The following is an 18,563-nucleotide window of genomic DNA, read 5'->3' as shown; positions in this document are numbered from 1 at the left end:
AATCACGGCAAGATTCAATTGAAAGGGGCCTCTGCAAAGCCCTCGACCAACCTGCCGCTCAGGGCAGGGCCAGGTCAAGGCGAGGTGAGGTCGCCCAGGGCCCGGCCCTGCCCTGGTTGGGGCGCAGGCGTCCCCGTCACGGGCAGTGATGTCCACCCGCACCGCCGTCTCCCCTGCGGCCCCCGCGGGCGCCCACCCGCCTGCTCCCGTCCGGAGCGTCCCGCTTCCCGCCCGGCCCCGCCAGCAAAACCCGCTGGGCTGATCCCAGTCCTGCCCCCAGCCGGGGCCGCCGTCACGCCGCTCCCGCCCCTCCCGCCCGCCCGCCCGCCGCGGCCGGCACCGGCACCGGCACCGGCGGCAGCGCGGGCGCGGGGCCGCCACGAGCGCTCCGGGCCGCCGCCGCCGCCGCGCCCGCATGGCTCCGCCCGGTGCCTTCCGGCACCTGACGCTGGCCCTGGGGGCCGCCGTGGCCGCCCTCGGCTCCCTCCTCTTCATCGCCTGGAAGATCTACTTCCGCGGCGTCGGCACCGGCGGCGGCACCGGCTGGGCCGGCTGGTGGGAGCGGGAGCTGCGGCAGCTGCGGGAGCAGCAGAGCCGAGACCCCCCCGACGGCACGGTAAGAGCCGGGGAGCCTCTGCTCGCCGCCCCGGAACCCCGACCTGCCCTCGTCGGGAGCCCCCCGGCCCCCCGGGCGGGGAGGGCACAGGGGCCGGGATCCCCCCCCCCCCCGGAGCCTCCCAATCCCAACGGGGTGGGGAAGGGACCAGGGGTTGGGGGGTCGGCGGGGTTGGGACCTCACCCCCCTCCGGAGCCCTTTTCTCCGAGACCATCAAGCAGGGGAAGGGGCACGGGGTCGGGCTCCCGTCCGTGGGATCATCAGGGGTGCAGGGATCCCACCGGGACCCCTTCCAGAGCACAGGAGGCTGGGGAAGGGGGTGCAGGGTCTGGATCACCCCCCGGATCCCCTCTGAGCCCCTCCGGGCTGGGGAAGGAAGTACAGAGTCAGGATCGCCGCAGGGTGCCCCCTAGAGCCCATCAGGCCGGGGAAGGGGGCTTAGGGTCTGGATCTCCCGGGAAGGTCTGCCAGGATCCCCCCGCCCCGGGCCCCCTTGGAGCCCATCGTGCTGGGGAAGGGGGCACAGGTCTGAATCGCCCCTGGAGCCCATCAGGTGGAGAGGAGGGCGCAGGGTGTGGATATCCCTGGGATCCCACCAGGATTCTCCCCGAGCTTGTCCAGGTGAGGGTGGGAGCTCAGGGTCCGGAAACCCCTGGGATCCCCCTGGGAGCCCATTAGGCTAGGAAAAGGGGCACAGGATGCAGATAACTGGGGGGGGCTGGCAGGACCCCTTGCTGCAGGCTGGTCTGTGAACCACCTGCTGCCCGAGCACAGGGCTGGGGGCTCCAGAATATGGGGCTGGCCTCTGCCCAGCCCCATGCCGTCCTCTGCTGCAGCTGGACTGGAGGCAGGTGCTGGTCCTGGGGCTGGACGGAGCAGGGAAGAGCAGCGTCCTGCACTACATCTGCAGTGAGACAGCCAAGGAGCGCATCGCGCCCACGCACGGCTTCAACTCTGCCCGGCTGCACACTGAGGGGCTGGAGATGGACCTACTGGAGGGTAAGGGTGGCCCTGACTCCCCCACTGTCACCCCAGGACTGAGCCTGGCCCTGAAAGCCCCCTGTAAGCCTCTGCCCACCTACCAGCACCGGGTTGGGGGTGCAGCGCAGCCAGGGCTGCTCTCCGGCCCTGCGAGAGCCCGTTTCCCAGGGCGGTGCGGGGACGCAGCGCAGCCCGGCTCGCCCCCGCGCTGGGCGTCTGACCGTGCCTCTCCCCGCAGTGGGCGGCAGCCGGAACCTGCGGGCTTACTGGCCGCACTACCTGAGCCAGGCCCACGTGCTGGTGTTCGTGGTGGACTCGGTGGACAGGTCGCGCCTCCTCACCGCGCGCCAGGAGCTGCACGCGCTGCTGGCTGAGGAGCCCCGGCTGCCCCTGGTTGTGCTGGCCAACAAGCAGGTGGGTGTCCGCTCCCTGCCGCTGTCCCCTAGCTCCTGCCCGTGCTGTCTGCAGGGGAATTGTCCCTCCTCAGGGCCCTGAGGGGAAAGGCTGACACCCAGTATCCACCAATTCTTGTAAAATCCACGTTCTCAGGGCCTGTCTCCTCCAGCCCGTATCGTGAAGTGAGGCTGCCGTTACCAATGCGTGAGCTGCTCCTCTTATCTCAGCTAATGAGTTTTGGGAAAGCACCCAGGCACGCTGCAGTGTGCAAAGACCCTCAGGGGAATTACATTTTCCGGGCAGACGGCCAAGCGCGTGCCTCGTGCTGCTTCCTATTATTTTGCCCTGAAGTGACTTAAATGCAAAAGAAAAGAGGCCCTGCCTGCGCACAGGCTCTGCCAGGGCTGCACAGGTGGGATGAGGTGCCCGTCGGCACCCTGCCGTGCTGGTCCTAGCCTGCAGGAATGGCCGCAGGCGAGGGGGGCTGTCCGGCTGGGTGGCCCTCCTGAGCCGTGTCCTCTCCCCGTCACAGGACAAGAGCGATGCCCTGAGCGCGGCGGAGCTGCACGACGAGCTGGCCCTGCACACCCTCGACGGCCAGCGGGAGTTCTTCCTCCTGCCCACCAGCGCGACCTGGGCCAGCCTCAGCAGCGCCACCAGTGTCCTCCACGTCAAGAGCCTGCTGGTCACCCTGCTCTCGCAGCCCTGAGTCCTCAGGGTGCCCACTCAGACTCCCACCCCTGGGAGCTCCCCTTTCGGGGATTGTAGTGCTGGGACAGAGACAGCGGGATGCGAGCAGCCAGGGGCTTCGTCTCACCGTTATCTGCTGACCCTGCGCTATTTTTGCTGCACCCTGAGAGGATGGAGGTAGAGCTCAGGTGCCAGCTGCCCTCGGGGAACACGAGCAGCAGCCTCTGGCCTCTGCCAGGGGGAGAGGGGCAGCCACCTTGCCCAACTCAGAGCAAAGCCTCCCTTGAGACAGAGGCACAAGCACGGCTTTTACCTCCAGGTTAGCAGAGAGGGTACAGCATGGGGCAGGGCCTTGTGCCTTCACAGCAGCCAAGCAGGATATGAAATGAATGAGGTTAAAGAACTGAACCAGGCCCCTTGACTGTCGGCACAGACCGGCTCCCCCAGGATGGCGGAGAGGGCACAGAGCAGAGTGGCAGTGCCCACAAGGAAGCTTTCACGGAGGGGAGCAATTCCCTCACCCCACTGGGCCAGAGCCAGTTGCCTGGGGCAGGGCTGTTTGTGATGCCCCTCAGATGCAGTTTCTTCTGCCAGCTGGGTCCCCAGAGTCTCCGTGCAGAGGCATGCCTGATAGCAGGGTGACGCATCCCCTCACTTGCACGAGGGATGGGAAGAGATGATAGCCAGCAGCATATGGTGCAGGGCAGGGGGGAACTGCTGGTCCATGTTACCCATGCTCTGCAGAAGAGCGCTACCCCTCAGCTCCCGGGGTTGTTCAGAGCAGCAGTCCCAACAGAGGAACACTCTTGGCAGATTTCCTGAACTGATAAAAGGTTACGTGTACTTCCTGAGAAACATGCTGAGTAACTGCTTACACAGCCCTGTGTCACAGCCCTGCCACCCCAGCCAGTCAGACAGGGCCAGCATCACGCACACCAGTGGGAATAACCAGTTTGGTCTGCCACTCACCTGGGGTAGGAGGCGCAGTTCTCAGCAGTTCCCCAGACTTTGTACTTAAAGCCCTGCAAAAGAGAGGCAAAAGCAGGTATCGGGCAGCCCTGCGCTAACCCCTCACCCTGAGCAGGGACAAGGTGTTGTTTGGTAGGAATCTCCCCCAGCAGGAGTTTGCCCGTCCTCTGGTCTCCCTCCCTCTCAGCTGCCCCAGGGGAAGGGGAAGGAGCCAGGCTCAGGGACTGCACAAGCTCTGCCTGCCTGTGGAAAGGCTGCTGGTTAGGCCGCAGTACGTGTGGCCCTGGAAAACCAATAGGGGAAGCTGGAGAACGCATCATGGAGAAGGGGTATGCGCTGGCTGGACTATACTGTGAAATCTTGTGTACAGTGACTTCTTTCAATAAAAGAGACTGATGACCCTGCTTTGTCTTCCACCTCCTTGGAAGGGAAGGCATCCCCCAGCCCAGGCTCTCAGAGCTGGAAGCAGGGAGGTCACTCCCAGGGGAAGCAGCATGTGGCCCCTCTCTTACCCGTACTGCGTGCAGGGAAATCAGCAAAGCCCCGGGTGCTGCCCCATACACCCGCAAGTACCCCAGCCCCATGGCTGCAGAGGGCCCTGTCAGTGACACACAGGCCCAACGCCCCATAGGTCAGCACAAGGAACTCTTTGAAGCAGGCCAACTGCATAGGCCAGACATATTCACACCAGTTTAAAAAAGCAATTTATTATAACAAGGCAAAAGAAGTGGGGAGTAGCAGAGCACACTCAGCCCCAACACCATGAGCCACAGCCAAGAGTGTCTCATGCCTGGTCATAACTGTCTCTGTCTCATGAAGGTCCTTCTTCCAGCCTGAGAGGCTTTGCATAGTTCAACTTGCAGGCACTGAGTCCTGGTCCAGGAGCCACAGCCTGTGAGTGACCGTCACCTGGAGATACAGTCCCTGTTCCCTCTTGGCTCAGAAAGTGATAGCATCAAGCCTGCAATTGCAGGCAAACCCGCGAACAAGGACGGTCACTGCACATCCATCTTTTCCTGCTTGAGCGACGCAACAAAATCCTTGTACTCCTCAGGATAGAAATTCTTGTACACATTGATCTTTCTCTTGATCTGCTTGGGTGTGTCCTGGTAGTAGTTCTTCTCGTCTCGTGCCATTTCCTGTGACAAAGAAAAGGAGGATGAGTTAGAGGCCACATGAGCAAACACCAAACCAGCCCAGTCACGCGAACCATTCTCCAAAGGCAGGTCTACCCAGGCTGGCTGTTATTCAGCACCTGAGTCAGATACGGATCGGGCCACGGTTCAAAGTGCTGCCTCCCCTTAACAATCAACCAGGCTGGGAAACAGGTTCCAGGACATAGACCCTTTAGCATTTCCCTCTCTGCAGAAGCCAGTAGTGAGAAACTCCAGGTCCTCCTTGCTCTGGGACAGCCAGTACCTACCTTGTAGTTCTCGCCATGGTTCTGTATCATGTACCGCACGTAGTCAATGAGGTCTCGCGAAAGTGTGTTTGACTTCTTCTCAGGAAGACTGGCCTCATATTCCATCTCTAGGCAGAGGACAGAGACATTGTGAAGGAGGTAGGAAGGAAAGGGGATCGAGCAGCACCTCAGAGGACGCCAGCTACCTCTAAAGATCTATTGTCAGCACTGGAGAAAGAGGAGCTGGCTCCTGCAACGCAGCTCTGCTGCTTGCACACACCGGACTGCTCACCAGCATGATAATGCAAGAAAAGGAACGAGAGAGCAGCCCTTTGTGTACAATGCAGGTGTCTAGGTCTGTGCTGCTGCTCCTGTCCAGCTCACACTCTGAGGAAGGAACAGACCATTTGCTGTCCAGGCTGCAGTGTGCAACTGTTCAGAGCCATGCAGCCCACCACTAAAATACTCAGGATAGTACAACCACTGCTTCTTGTCACATCGGTGTCCAGAATCAGCAAGTCTCAGAGTGACAAGAGCCCTCTTAGGGCTGCAGACAAAAGCCTTAAGAAAAAGGCACAACAGGAGGGAAAGGAAAGTCATGAGAGAGGCTGCATACTGGAAAGGCAGAACTACTCTGCTAGCTCCTGGCTCAGCTCCAGCCTTGGCTGGGAACTCCCTAAGCTGACGTCTCCAGGTGAGTACTGCGAGTACTCCTTTACAAGCCCACAAGGCTTAAAACCTCTGAAGCAAAGCAAAGAATGTACAAGAATTAATAACCTTCCTTGCCAGTGTCACAGCACAATGGCTAAGGACAGTCCTGCAGCACAAATATGAGAGACAAAATGACCTACAGAGCCTTGGGAGCAAAGCCCCCACATGTAATGACAACAGTGATACAGAGCAGCACACCCACCAAGGCTGCGTACGGTGAAGTTGTGCTCCCCGAGGAGGATAAAAGCAGCACTAACCGTTCAACACATAGGGCTTTCGCACTGTTTTCTTCCCTTTCTCCTGTCCATCGATTTCCATCTCCGCCCCCTGCATTGAATGAGAGACAAGACAACCCAAGAAAAGTCTATCTGGAGGAGAGTTGGGACTCTGTGCTGCTCCCCAAACTCTTAACTATTTCCATAACAGCCCTGCGGACTAGGGAATCTCAGCTGGCCTAAACAGAACCATTTTTTTGAGTCATTAAGCTAGCCTATGGGCAAGCCTGCGTGGTACAGCAGAGCACTGCCCGTCACGAGCGATCTCTGCACAGCCCTTCACTGTGCACTGGGACATAGCGTGTGAACAGAGACAAGTATCACTTCTGTTCTTTCTGACAAGAGTGACAGTTCATGAGGCCACCCTGGAAGCCTCACCTATCGATGAAGGCAGGCTGCGCTCACATTGTTTCATGCCAAGGGGGTTTCTCTGTTAGCTAAAGCAAGCTGGCTGCAGCGTTCCCAATCCCACTTCTCTCCAGGCAAATCCCAGGAGACCGGGTTTATTTGTTCTGATTTTAAAGCCTGCTCTCTTTCTCCAATACATTCGCTCATCCCCATACCCAGATGTTCGCAGAAGAGCTTAGGGATCCCAGAGTCACCCGCCCTGTGCACTGTTCCCCACGGTGCCCTCCCCGGCCCCACCGCGCACCCTCTGGGAGGGCTGCCCACCCCCCGGGCCCCGCGGAGGCCGACGGCAGGGCCACGCTCACCAGCAGCTTCTTCTTCGGGATGGGGACGGCCTTGTTGGGGTCCTCGGCCAGGCCCATGTCGGCCAGGTTCTGCGCCACCGACTTGGCGGGGTCCCAGGCATGGCGCACGTGGGAGCTGGGGGCAGCGGCAGCGATCAGCCCTGGCCCACGCCCACCCCCGCGTGGAGAAATCAGCTCCCCTCCCCGCCGGGCACAGGCCCACTCCCGCACACCGCGTGGGCTCCCGTCCCTGCCCACACAGCCCTCCCACGCCGGCCCAACCCCGCCCGCCCACGAGGCACGTCACCGGGCCACCCCAGCCCGCCCCCGCGGGCACGCGTCCCCCGTGGGGCCACCCCATACCGCCGGGCTCCTGCACCCCCCAGCCCCAGTGTGGGCGCGTGTCCCCCAGGCCACCCACGCGGGCTCCTCTCCCCCCCGTGCCCACCCCACGGGCCCGCATCACGCCAGGGCACGGCACAGAGACGTGACCCCCCACGAGCACCTCCACGCGGACACACGCCCCCCCGCCGCGCCACGCGTGCCCCGGCCCCCACCACTCGATGCGGGGCGCGGCGCGGCGGCGCGCGCTGCGGTAGAGCCGCTTGCGGTTGAGGTTGTAGGCGAACTTCTGCCGCCGGCTCTTCCCCTTGGCCTTCGGCATGGCGGCCCCACGCGCCGCCGCCGCCGTCGTCCACCCCGCTGCCGCGGGGCACCACGGGAAGCGCAGTCCGCTCGCGGCGCGGCGCCTGCAGGCCCCTCCCACAGGGGACTACAGCCCCCGGCGTGCCCCGCGGCAGGGAGAGCCGGGCGCGCAGCCTGCCGGGAGCAGGCTTCCCATTGACGGCGGAGAAGGGCTCGCCGCTTCCTGGCTACGGCGGCTGGGAAGGGCGGCAGTCACCTTCCCGGCGGAGCGCGGCCATGGCGGCGGGGCCTCCTCCGCCGCTGGAGCGGAGCCCGCTGCCCGTGTTCCGCGAGGAGGGCTTCGGGGACAAGTTCCTGCGCAAGACCCGCGAGAACCCCCTGGTGCCCCTCGGTGAGGGGGGGCGGCGAGTGAGGGGAAAGCGGGGGGGAAGAGGGTAGGGCCCCTCCTGAGCCCAGACCCCGTCAGCAAGGGGGCTGCGCGGCCTGCCGGGGCGCCGACCCTCGGAGCCGGTGTCCCTGGGTTGAAGGCGTCGTGTAACGAGGCGGGGAGCCGGGGCGGGGGAGCGCACCGCCCTCGGGGCCCCTGCTCGGCGCGGTCCCCGTCAGCCCGCGGCCCTGCTCCGCCGACGCCGTCCCTCTGTCCGTCCTCCTCGGCAGGCTGCCTCTGCACTGTCGGCGTCCTGACCTACGGGCTGATCAGCTTCAAGAGGGGCAACGTCCGCCAGTCTCAGCTGATGATGAGGGCACGTATCCTGGCCCAGGGCTTCACCTTCGCAGCCCTCCTGGGAGGCATGGTGGTCACGGCGATGAAATCGAGGAAGTGAAATCAGGCAGGAGATGCGCTGCAGCCGTGGGTGTGCCCCCACCAGCCTGTGCCCCAGGTGGTGGGATGGATTCTGGCTGGATTCTCTCTCGTATGAGTTCCCTGAGAGACAACTGTGGTGGTTGAGCTAGTGTCAAAGATGGTCTGTGTTCCTGTGTATTGGAAATACAGCTAATACACCTCTGTTATTAACCTGAAATGTGGACCATGGCATTTTTTGATTCCCTGAGAGCTTATTCTCCTAGAATGCTGACAGGCTATGTCTCCCTAAGCCCTGTTGCCATCGCTGTCTGTTAAAATTGATTTCTTTGCAACTTGGTGGATAATGGTCTGTACTCACACTTGCATTTAATCAAGTGGTGCACAAATGTTTGAGAAATGAACTACTTCGGTAGGAAGGACCAGCTCTGGTTGGAGCTTGATTCTGTCAGGACAGAGTTCATATGCAGTGGCTGAGTTGTTTGGAGAGAATATGTAATCTATTCATTTGCAACCTGTGGGTAATAAAGTGAATTGCAGTAAGATTCTGACTGATATGGAATTGTAAAGCAGTGAGAAGGCAGAAGCGTAAACAGTGCAGGAAGGAATGGGAGAAGGCACTGCTGCCTTGAAGCTGTGGTGATGCAAGTAGAGCACAAGACACATAGCTCCCTGTGAAAACAACTTGGGAACTCAGCTCCCCAACATGGTGTTTGGCTATGTTCTCTGGAACGTGCTGGTATTTCAGCTGCTTTTCCTAGGAAGCCAGTTCCTGCAGAACTTGCTGCTTCTCATGAACTTGAACTGACTGCTGTGCAAGTATCCTGTTCCCAAAGGGACTCGCATTTCCTGTGTCATGACAAACATCTTCACAGGTGACTCAAGTCACACAGTCTGCATCAAATCATTTGGATCGTATCAAGGATCTTTTGCAGGTGACAAGAGTAATGAGGCTTTAGTCTTGTGTGCGAGCCGCAGAGCAGGGAGGAAATGGGACCATCAGATCTAGTTGGTGGGCTGCTGTGATTAGGTCCTGTGACCTGACGCTAGGCAGAGCATATGTCTGCCGGGGGAAGGCAGAGAGCGGGGCACACGCATCCCCGAGTATGATGTGATGCCTCCAAACCACCCAGCTGCCCAAAGTATTTCCTTGATCCATGTAGAAGGCTTTGCTGTGTGGGTATCTGCCTGTCAGTGCGTGTGTCCAACCTCTCCCTGGCCTCTGGGAACTTTACAGCCATCTGCTTGGCAATTTGCTAATCCCACTCTGTCCTTGCACTCTGACTTCCAGAGCAGCTCGCCAAGTAAGCTTGCCTCCATCTGCAGATGAACACTGGCTGGTCTCATCCAGGGCGCTGTGGTGCCAGCGGGCCTTGACAAGGAAAGGAGGACATTGCTTGTGGGGAAGACTTTAATGGATCTCTCCCATCGGGATGATCTATCATCAGAGCTGAGCAGAAAGAGCTGGGTGAGCTCCACCTCAGCACTGGAGGAGACTGGGGCTCGGCTTGCTCTGGGGAACGTGTCCAAGCTGCTCTTTGGAGCTGCTCTTCTTCCTTCATTAGTTAGCTACTCAGTACATCTTTCCCAGAAGAAATTCTGTTGTTGGCTACATCACTGGCACTTCCAGCTCTGGCCAGCTATAGATAGGGTGTATGAAAAGCTGTTGATATGCAGCTCTCTGGGAACTTAATCCCTGGAACTGCTCTCACAGCCTGAACACACACATTGCCTTGCAGGATGGGGCCTGTGGAACAGCTACTTGGCAGATGACTGGAGGAGCTCAGGAACAGCTTGCCCAGCTACACTCAGCATGTCTTGATGAGTATCAACTTACCAGCTCTCTAGGCAGAGGACAGCTACTGCCCTCCAGGCCTGCTGCCACTGCTTGTGCATGAACTTAGTGCAAATCCCACAGCCTTCCCTCCCATTTTTCCTGTCGTATGTGGTTCTCCTACAGCTCTGTCCTTCCTGCAGAAGGTTTTGTAGATGTGGGTTCTCTTAAACACACAGGTACGCATTGCTAAAGCAGAAAGAAAACAGTGCCTCATAGTATCAGTTTGGAGATGTCGGTTTATTGTAATAGGTGGTTTAAACAGTCACGTATACCAAAGCTGGGGGGATGTAGAACAGCTGTGGGCACTGCTCCCTGAGAGCTGGCTGCCCCCACCTGGCACAGAGGGCACGTGGCAGCTGGGCCCCTCTGCAAAGGAGTGGCTGCAGGCAGGAATCCAGGGGTCTGGCTGCTTGCTAGGTATGGAGGAGCTGCACCCTGAGCCTGTAGGGACCTAGGCCAGTTCCTGCAGCTGGACCAGGAACTCCTGCCAGGCCAGAAGGCAGGGAGGCTCCCTGTTCCTGGAAAGCAACCAGAGGTGCTTCCAGCTGCTCTGTAGTGAAAGGCAGAGGCAGGCGGCTGAAGCCCTATATCATCCTACCATCTATGTCCATCCCATGCCACAGCAGAGCTGTCTAGACATGCCAGGGCTAAGGGGGATGGAGTACAAGTGACCAGCCTTAACGACAAAGGGGCATAATCCCAGCACAAAACATCAAGTTGCCTTCCGTGCACCTTGTTTCCCTTTCCAGCCCACTGCCAGGGACCGTGGCATCCTCCAAACCAGCTGAGCAGCTGTAGTGGCACCACTGAGCCACATGGGCTGTGTGGCTCAGTGGTGCCACTGAGGGTGGCAGCCAGGTGGTGCCACATGGGCTGTGCAGCCAGGCAGCCCTGTGAGGGCTGCAGGAGCAGGGCCGATGCCCTTGCCTGGTGGAGCTGTGGCTGCAGGGCTGGAGAGCTCCGTGTATTTGCTTTACAGGCTGAGCAAGGCTCTGCAGCGAGGCTCGGACAAAGTTTATGGATTTTGCTCTGGGTCGCTGCCCCCTCCCCACTGCTGTGAGCCTTTCCCAAACCCACAGTGAGCCAGGCAGTGGAGCAAAACCTCAAGGCTGCCCTGCAGCAGGGCACGACAGCATCTGACCACCCCTCTCCTGCTATGCAGCGAAGCACTACTTTAGCAGATTTCCAAGGCTGGGCTTCAGAGCTGGAGGGCATGGTGCCAAGCGGGGGAGGGAAAGCAGCTGCTTGGGCTGGGGAGTCTGCTTTATGGAGGGGAGCAGGACTGAAGCATCTCTCCTCACTGCCTTAGGTGTGGAAATCCAGTGGGGGGCTGGGCCAGACAGGAGCTGTAGAGCAGCTGTCCAGCTGCAAACATGTGCAGTGTTCTTCTCCAGGGACAGAACCACCCTCAGCACCTAGAACTGCCCAATCTTGCTCTGGCCCCCCTGGGTTAGAGGGGAGGCTGGAGGCTTGATTTTTTTCCCATAGCAACTTTCCTACCTGCTTCTCTGCAGCTGCGCAACCTCTGACTCCCTTCCAGATAGCAGAAGAAGGAGCAGAACAGACCTGAAAGCCCCTGAAGCATCTTTCCAACAGCAGCAGCCTTGGGAAGGGACAGGAAATACCCTGCACGCTCACCCCTTTGGTCCCTTTCCAGCAGCCTTCACTACAGTGCTGTCTGGCACCAGCAGCCCCACGGCATGGATGGGACTCCAACGTTGCAACTGCTGCTGTGAGCCCACTAGCCTTTTGGGGTGCAGCGCTAGGCTGGGGAGAGCTCTGCTGTGCTTGGTGCCGAGCGCTGGCAGGCTCGACCCACCCTGGGTGCCCCACACTTACCTTCCTCACTCCCACCGCCCCGCTGGCATCACGCTTCTGTCATGCTCCCAGCAGGACCTTGCAGAGTGGAGCTGAGAGCCAGGGCTGTTCCTCCACCACCTCAGCCCTGTAGCCAGCTCTGCTCCAAACCCCACAGCAAAGGCAGGCTGGAGCCCAAGTTGCCACTAAGGATCACCGCCTCAGGACTAGGACCCAGGCCCGGACACAGGACTGTCATGCCTGGAGCAGCACAGCACTGGGACAGCCTGGGGCAGGAAGCAGGCAGGTTTACTCCTAGCCTCTGAGCATTGCTCTGGGTGCAAGGTGGGGAACACCAGGGGACACAAGAACCCCAGGGGCTCCCCTCTCTCTGAGCCAGGCCCTGGGCATGACCTGCCCACAGAGTGCAGGCTGGGGGCCCCCCCACTAACTCAGCTCTGCCATTTAGTGTTGCTTCCCAGGGAAATGCCACAGTAATAAATAAGTGTAAAAAGAGACCAATGCACCTTTTAAGCAAAGGAAAACCATGGGGAGAGTTACAACTGGAGAGTCAAGCACAGCCGAGGTGCGTGCCAGGGAGCAGGGGGTGGGCAGGGCAAGGACCCCTCACGGGCTGGCCCCGTGAAGCCACCGGTCCCGGTGAGCCTGGCTGTGCTCTTGGCTGTGCCGGGCGGCAGCTAGCGGGACAGGGGCGTCTGTTTGAGGGAGATGAGCACTGAGCGCATCCGCGAGACATCCTTGCTCTGCTTGCTGCTTTTGGGGTTGAAATCACAGAGCTGGGCCACCTTCTCCCACTCAGAGCCCGGGGCTTCCTCCTTGGACTCCTTCAGGAACGCTTCCTCCGAGGCCCTGCAGAGATGTTGAGGGTTGTCGTTGGCAGAACCCTTTCCAAAGAGACCTTTCCCTCTGCCTGGGAACCCCTACGTCCCCATTTCCAGTCCCATCACTCCAGGCAACGAGCTCAGCTTCCTCCAGGATCCAGAATCCCTGAGATGCTCAAGGGTGCTGCAAGCTACACTCACCCACGACAGCATTCATCCAGGGACACTGGGGTCCCTGCCTGCTCCCAAGACTCCTCTGCCCCCAGGGCTGTCCCCCTAGAGGCACAAGACCCCATGGCTTGGCCTCTTCAACCAGCCTCTGCAGGGGCATTTTCAAGAGCTCCACTTGCCTCCTAAGACTCCAGTATTTGGAGATGCTCAGCCACACTGCCCTCCCACCAGGACCCTCATGGGAGCCCAGTACCTCCCAGCATCCCCCCTTCCCTTGGCTGGGCAGCCAAAGTGCCGGGGCTAGGACCCCGAGACCCTGCGGGGCACAATATGGTCTGTAGGAGGCACATACACATAGCCAATCACATCGGCGTCCGGCTGCTGGTAAAAGGCTTTGTCAGCGATCCTAGCCCCCGAGGCGCAGACAGAGAGAGAGCGCAGAGCAGACAGGCAGGCAGAGGGTTAGAGAGAGAGAAACAGAGAGGGGGTTAGCGTCCTCCACAGAGCGCGACTGACTCATCATGGCACACAGCACCAGAAAAACCTGTCACCGATGATAGGACTGCCCAGAAACAACGCCACAACCTTGCCCCAGCGTAAGGCCCAGCAGTAACCCAACCTTCAGCTGGGGCCAGGGCAGCTCGGCACAGCTACCAGAGCTGCTCAAAGAGCTGGGGCTTCTCCCCTTGCCTGGCAGTTACCTCTGTGCAGCGCTGGGCTTCACTATGGGAACAGGGATCACCAGACATCCCAGGGAGGCAAATCTGGCTGTACAGCAGCTCCCTCCAAGCCCCACAGTGGCCTCAGCCCTAGCGGCCGCACTGACTCCCAGGTACCTGTTGTTTGCGCGGTTCTTCTCCATCTGCTCATTCTGACGCAGGTTCCACTCCTCCAGGTCCTTCTTGGCCTTCTCACGCCATTCCTGCTCAGTCACCTTTGATGCTGCATCTAACACCAGGGCCGGACAGACAGACCCCATCAGACAGACGAGCACCGCTCGGGCTCTGCTGGGCATCCCCCCAGCAGGGAGGACAGTTGCCGATCCCCAGCCCAGGCCTGTCCCCAGTCCCCACTAAAGCACTGTCTGAAAGCCATCACTGCCTCCAAGGACAGCAGACTGTTGGCAGGGGTATCCATATGGTGTGGGGCACGAGACACCTCTCTGGAGTGCAGCAAGTTCGCTGCCAGGTGAGGGACCCCAAGGGCCCCAACTGCCACATCATGAGGGGCCACGAGAGCAGCCACACGGCTTTGCATCTCACCCAGCTCCTCCAGCCGCTTCTTCTGTTCCTCCCTCCACTTGCGGATGCTCTCAGGCTCCTGGGTCAGCCGGTCAGCCTTGGCTATGGCTGCATAAGCATCTGTGGGGCCGTTGGACTCCTGCAGGACACAATTGCCTCACTGTCAGCGTCAGCTTCTCCTACAGCCCAGCTCAGCCACCTCTAAGGGCTGACACCGCAGGACAGGGCTCTGCGTTCCCATCACTGAGAAAGGCTGAAATGGGTGGCAGGGATAGTGACTACCCTCCACACACCAGCCCAGGGCATCCAGCATAGTGTCCCCACAGCACTGCTCAAGCTGCCATCCCAGTTCCCAGCCCTGGGGCCCAGGCCCCGCCAGATGGCAGGACTCACCAGCCCCCCTCTCCGTGGCTGGCTGCTCGCTGCGAACATGACGCCCACGTTCTTTGCGCGCCCCACGGCAGAGAATGGCCAGGTAGCTTTGTGACATCGTGCCCACAACCACATGGCCTCACTGTGAGGTCACAGCGCTGGGCTTTCACAGCTCTGACTCGGGGCAGAGGCAGGAGAGGTAGGGCAACCCCAAGAATTAGCATCATCACAGGTCTGGCAGTTTGGCCACCGCAGACTGAAAGAGCCCAGGCGAGCAGCAGGGCCCAAGGGAGGCACCACTCTGCCTGGAGACCCGCCTGCAGGCAAAACCTCCCTCGCTCCTCGGAGCAAGCTGCCCTCTATAGCTCCCGCCAAGCCCAGCATCCTGCTCTGCCCACATCAGCATCTCTCCTAACCCCTACTGCTGGTCAGGATGCCCAGCCCCACTCTAAGCTCAGGGATGGGATTACAGCTCTCCTCCAAGATCCCCAAATCTAATTAAGTCTGTCCCATCTCTGATGTGATTATCATCCCATAAACTAAGCACGGGCAATGCACATGCCACAGCACTTGGTAGCGAGTGGAACGAAAAGCTCGTCAGCTTCTGGCACTGCTTCCCCTGTCGCCACCGCAGCAGGGCTTGGGGCTCCCAGAAGGGGCTGAGACCCAGGCAGGAGGCCCCCTGACACACCCTTAGCCATGAGGCATGCGGGTTTAAGGAGAGATGCTGCCGGGGCTCTATAGCAAGACCACTGCCGTGCACCAGCAAAGGGGGTTCCCCACAGCAACCCTGTCCTGTCTCCAGACTCTGCCAAGAGATGTTCCCTACTGCCCTAGAGGCCTCCAGGAGCCAGGCTAGAGAGAGGGGGCCTTTGGAGAATGGAGGATTTCTCCAGGCTTTTCATCTGCTCTTAGGATCCAGGCACTCCTTCAGGGCACAGCCCACCTGCAAACAGATTTGGAGCAAGTTGGGGCACAGTTGGAAGAGGATCAGGCTGGTTCTGCCAGTCCCAAAACTTCTAACTCCCAGCCCTGGGCCATGGTAGGGGGGACAAGACTTTCACACAGAGGTGAGAACAGAGCAGTCAGAACTCCCTCACATGAGACCCAGATTTTCCCAGGAGCACCACAGCTGTTCCAGGCTGGACAGCAAAGTCCAACCAATCCTGCAGACAGGGCACCGGAGTGCTGGCCCCGTACCCACCTAATCTCCCTTGGCAACACCAGCCAGGGCAAGGGGCTGAGCTCTCACCTGAAAGACATCTCCATTGACAGTGGCTCCTCCATTCTGGAAACCAGCTAGAGAGGAAGAGAAAAACAGCTATGGCAGCTGCAGGTGACCCCACAGGGGCTGGTGTTCATGAACCAGCGGCAAGTCGGTTCAAGAAGGACGTGACTTTGCTGTTTCCAACCCAGCACACCAATCCACAACAGCCCTCCATACATGAGGCAGAGACGGAAGACCTCCAGGCTGGCCAGAACAATGGACACCAGCTGAGCCACATCAGAGCTCAAACAGAAGCCAGCAAGGTCTCTGCGTTCAGAGGACGTCACGTTCCCAGCCCAATCGGCTCTGCCTGCTCCCAACAGGGCCCCAAATCCCCCCCTTTCCAAAACAGAGCAGAGCATGGCAGCACAGCCCACCCTGCCTGCCCCAGGCCCCAGTACCCTCGCCCCACACTGCCTACTGATGCCAGCAAGGGGAAGGGGAAGTGCACTGTCTGCACTGGTGTCCAGAGCCAATAACCCAGCAAACCCTCCCTGCGCTGCTGCTGTATGGTACCTGGGGTCTCCTTCCACCCGTGAGAGGGCTCAGGGCTGCGTCCAGTGGTCTCCTGTCCCTGGTGGAATTCAGCCAGCACCTCTCCTTCCTAGAGGAATCTCCCTGAGCATTTATGTCTTTATGGTGTTTTCACTGGTGTTTTATCTTATCTGGAGATTAGGGTGACTGTTTAAGGCACGGGACTGGACAAAGATAGATACTTTGACTGCACCGAGACAACCTGAGCAAATCTGAACCTGCAAATGGCCAGGCAGAGGATGCCTGTGGACATGGACTGGTGACCCCACAGCTGTCAGCTGAGTCTCCAGCAATCTCCAGCCAGCAAAGGCAGAGCTGTTTTGAGCCTGTGACAGGAAGGCAAACCTGCCAGGAACGGAGCCCACAGAGACACTGCAGTGCACTCTGCGAGCAAGGAGGAGGGCAGGCACGCATACCGAGGTCCTCAAGAACCTGTCTGGGGAATGCACGCAATTCCCTGGGGTTGGGAACGAGGCACTGCTGATGCCCATGGCTGCAGTACATCCCCACCTCCTTCCCAGCACCAGAGAACTTCCTGAGAGCTGCACACCAGGGCCACAAGACCAGCCCCATGGGGGCTCTCTGTTGCTGTGCAGAGAAGAGGCTTCGCAGGAGGCAGACTCCAGGCCCTGAGCTCTCATCAACGAGGGCCAGGCCAGCCAGGGGCACAGACAGCCACACAGTGACAGCACAGCTCTGGAGCAGCTCAGACAAGCACTCTCCCTATAGCACTGGTCCTACAGCTCCGGCTACACCCAGCTTCAGCCTGTCTGACTGCATTTACTGCCACAGCTGCCAACGCCTCTCTGGGCTCCAGAACCGGCTCCATGGCCCTGCTTCTGGGGTGGTGAAACACCACCCCGCAGCCAGCACGGGAGGGCCCTGCAGGCCTGCCAGGGGAAGGAGCCAAGAGGACTGTGGCAGCAGTGGGGCCCAAATGGAGGCATGAGATCCGGATTAGCACCTTATACCTCCAGGGGCTGAGACACTGATGTCCCCGCTGGAAATGCCTTCCATTTTGCATGCCAAAGCACTCTCCGGTCTTTGGGCCAGTGAAGGGGCTGCCCAGCCCCATATGGATGGCTCACTGTCCCCTAATCCCACCTGGATCCCCTTCACCCTGCTCCAGCCAGAGGGACTGAGACGTGGGGGAAAGGGAGGGTGTCCAGCCTGGGGAACCTAGCCTGACCATACAAAGAAAGAATCATTCCACAGCAGGCAAGCCCAAGCTCAAGGGTCATGCCAAAACCTGAGGTTCAAGGAGAGGGAACCCCAAGCCCTGGGGAGCCAAGCACAGCCCCCCGGAGAATCATGACGGGGATGCAGATGTGGGGCACAGGGGGGTCCCCACTGCCTGCCCACTGGGAGTGCAGCACAGACCCAGCACACGGGGGGTTCCCATCACCCACTGAGGGTACCGTGCAGCCTGCAGGGGACCCCAAATCAGCAACCACCAGGGGTGCAGCCCGGGACTGACCCCACTCTGTGCCCATGGGAGTGCAGATCGGGGAGGGGGGTGCCCCCCCACCCCTTCTCCTTCAGGGAGCAGCCTGTGGGGATCCCCTCTGTGCCCTCAGTGGGGCAGCCCAGGGACGGATCCTCCTTTACATCCATGAGGGGTGCAGCCCGGGGGGAACCCTCCCCTCGGGGCCTTCGGGGGAGCAGCCCAGGGCCGGATCCTCCTGCCTTGAGGACCGCAGCCCGGAGGCGCGCCCCCGCCGGCAGTGCAGCCGGGAGGACCCCGCGGCCCCCGGCGCGGCGCTCACCCGGTTCCGGCGGGGCCGGGGCCGAGGCCGGGGCCCCTTCGCCGTCGGTCGGCCCGAAGCCCTCGTCGTTCTCGATGCCCGCGATCGCGCTCTCCTGCTGGGCCAGGAAGTCGGCGGCCGGGTCCTCCTCGGCGGCGGCGCCCTCGGACGAGGAGAAGAAGCCGAAGTCGTCGGCCATGGCGCCCCCCCGCGCTCCCGCTGCGGCTGCAGGCGCGGCGCGGCCCGACTGGGCCCGGGCGTAGCTGTCACTGCGGCGGCGGCGGCGGGGGGGGGGGGCGGCGCCGCCTGACATCAGCGGCGGGGCGGGCCAGGCGGGGCCGCGCCCGCGCACCGGGCCCGCGGGGCCCCCAGCCCGGCACCCCCCGGCGCAGGGAGAGCCGGGCTGCCCTGCTGCCCCACCGGCGGGTTTCCCTCCGGCCGCCGTGTGGGCACACGCAGGCGGGGGCGCCCCATGTGCCCGGCAAACGGCACACCACCCCCCCCCCCCACCGCCGCCGGGCGCCCTGCCCAAGCGGGGCCCTGGTGCCCCGCGTCCTGCTCCTTATCCGCCTGCCACC

General features: G+C 60.9%; 4 protein-coding genes across 5 annotated transcripts; 2 read left to right on the top strand and 2 right to left on the bottom strand.

Annotated features, from left to right (window-relative positions):
- The first annotated feature begins 348 nt into the window (after positions 1 to 348).
- Positions 349 to 4,056, top strand: ARL10 (ARF like GTPase 10). Its single transcript, XM_068960087.1, has 4 exons — positions 349 to 616; positions 1,453 to 1,615; positions 1,836 to 2,011; positions 2,526 to 4,056. Exons 1-4 carry the CDS (start codon positions 416 to 418, stop codon positions 2,700 to 2,702), a joined length of 717 nt encoding a protein of 238 aa, XP_068816188.1. The 5' UTR covers positions 349 to 415; the 3' UTR covers positions 2,703 to 4,056.
- Positions 4,057 to 4,339: 283 nt separating this feature from the next.
- Positions 4,340 to 7,560, bottom strand: NOP16 (NOP16 nucleolar protein). The gene is made up of 5 exons (XM_068959619.1): positions 7,290 to 7,560; positions 6,754 to 6,868; positions 6,023 to 6,092; positions 5,076 to 5,182; positions 4,340 to 4,791 (listed from the first exon to the last, which is right to left on the bottom strand). Exons 1-5 carry the CDS (start codon positions 7,394 to 7,396, stop codon positions 4,648 to 4,650), a joined length of 543 nt encoding a protein of 180 aa, XP_068815720.1. The 5' UTR covers positions 7,397 to 7,560; the 3' UTR covers positions 4,340 to 4,647.
- Positions 7,561 to 7,636: 76 nt separating this feature from the next.
- Positions 7,637 to 8,399, top strand: HIGD2A (HIG1 hypoxia inducible domain family member 2A). The gene is made up of 2 exons (XM_068959621.1): positions 7,637 to 7,768; positions 8,035 to 8,399. Exons 1-2 carry the CDS (start codon positions 7,654 to 7,656, stop codon positions 8,199 to 8,201), a joined length of 282 nt encoding a protein of 93 aa, XP_068815722.1. The 5' UTR covers positions 7,637 to 7,653; the 3' UTR covers positions 8,202 to 8,399.
- Positions 8,400 to 10,234: 1,835 nt separating this feature from the next.
- CLTB (clathrin light chain B) lies at positions 10,235 to 18,309 on the bottom strand. 2 transcript variants are annotated; one of them, XM_068959618.1, is made up of 6 exons: positions 18,007 to 18,274; positions 15,692 to 15,738; positions 14,089 to 14,206; positions 13,663 to 13,774; positions 13,179 to 13,232; positions 10,235 to 12,683 (listed from the first exon to the last, which is right to left on the bottom strand). In XM_068959618.1, exons 1-6 carry the CDS (start codon positions 18,182 to 18,184, stop codon positions 12,512 to 12,514), a joined length of 681 nt encoding a protein of 226 aa, XP_068815719.1. In that variant the 5' UTR covers positions 18,185 to 18,274; the 3' UTR covers positions 10,235 to 12,511. The 2 variants fall into 2 exon arrangements, with proteins under 2 accessions (XP_068815719.1, XP_068815718.1); XM_068959617.1 differs by lacking the exon at positions 13,179 to 13,232 and having other exon boundaries at positions 18,007 to 18,309.
- Between the last annotated feature and the right edge of the window lie 254 nt (positions 18,310 to 18,563).

The sequence above is a fragment of the Struthio camelus genome, chromosome 13 (assembly GCF_040807025.1).
Source record: "Struthio camelus isolate bStrCam1 chromosome 13, bStrCam1.hap1, whole genome shotgun sequence".
In the NCBI taxonomy this organism is placed as follows: domain Eukaryota; kingdom Metazoa; phylum Chordata; class Aves; order Struthioniformes; family Struthionidae; genus Struthio; species Struthio camelus.
The sequence above is the reverse complement of the archived record's forward strand: the minus strand, read 5'-3'. Positions and strand labels throughout refer to the sequence as shown.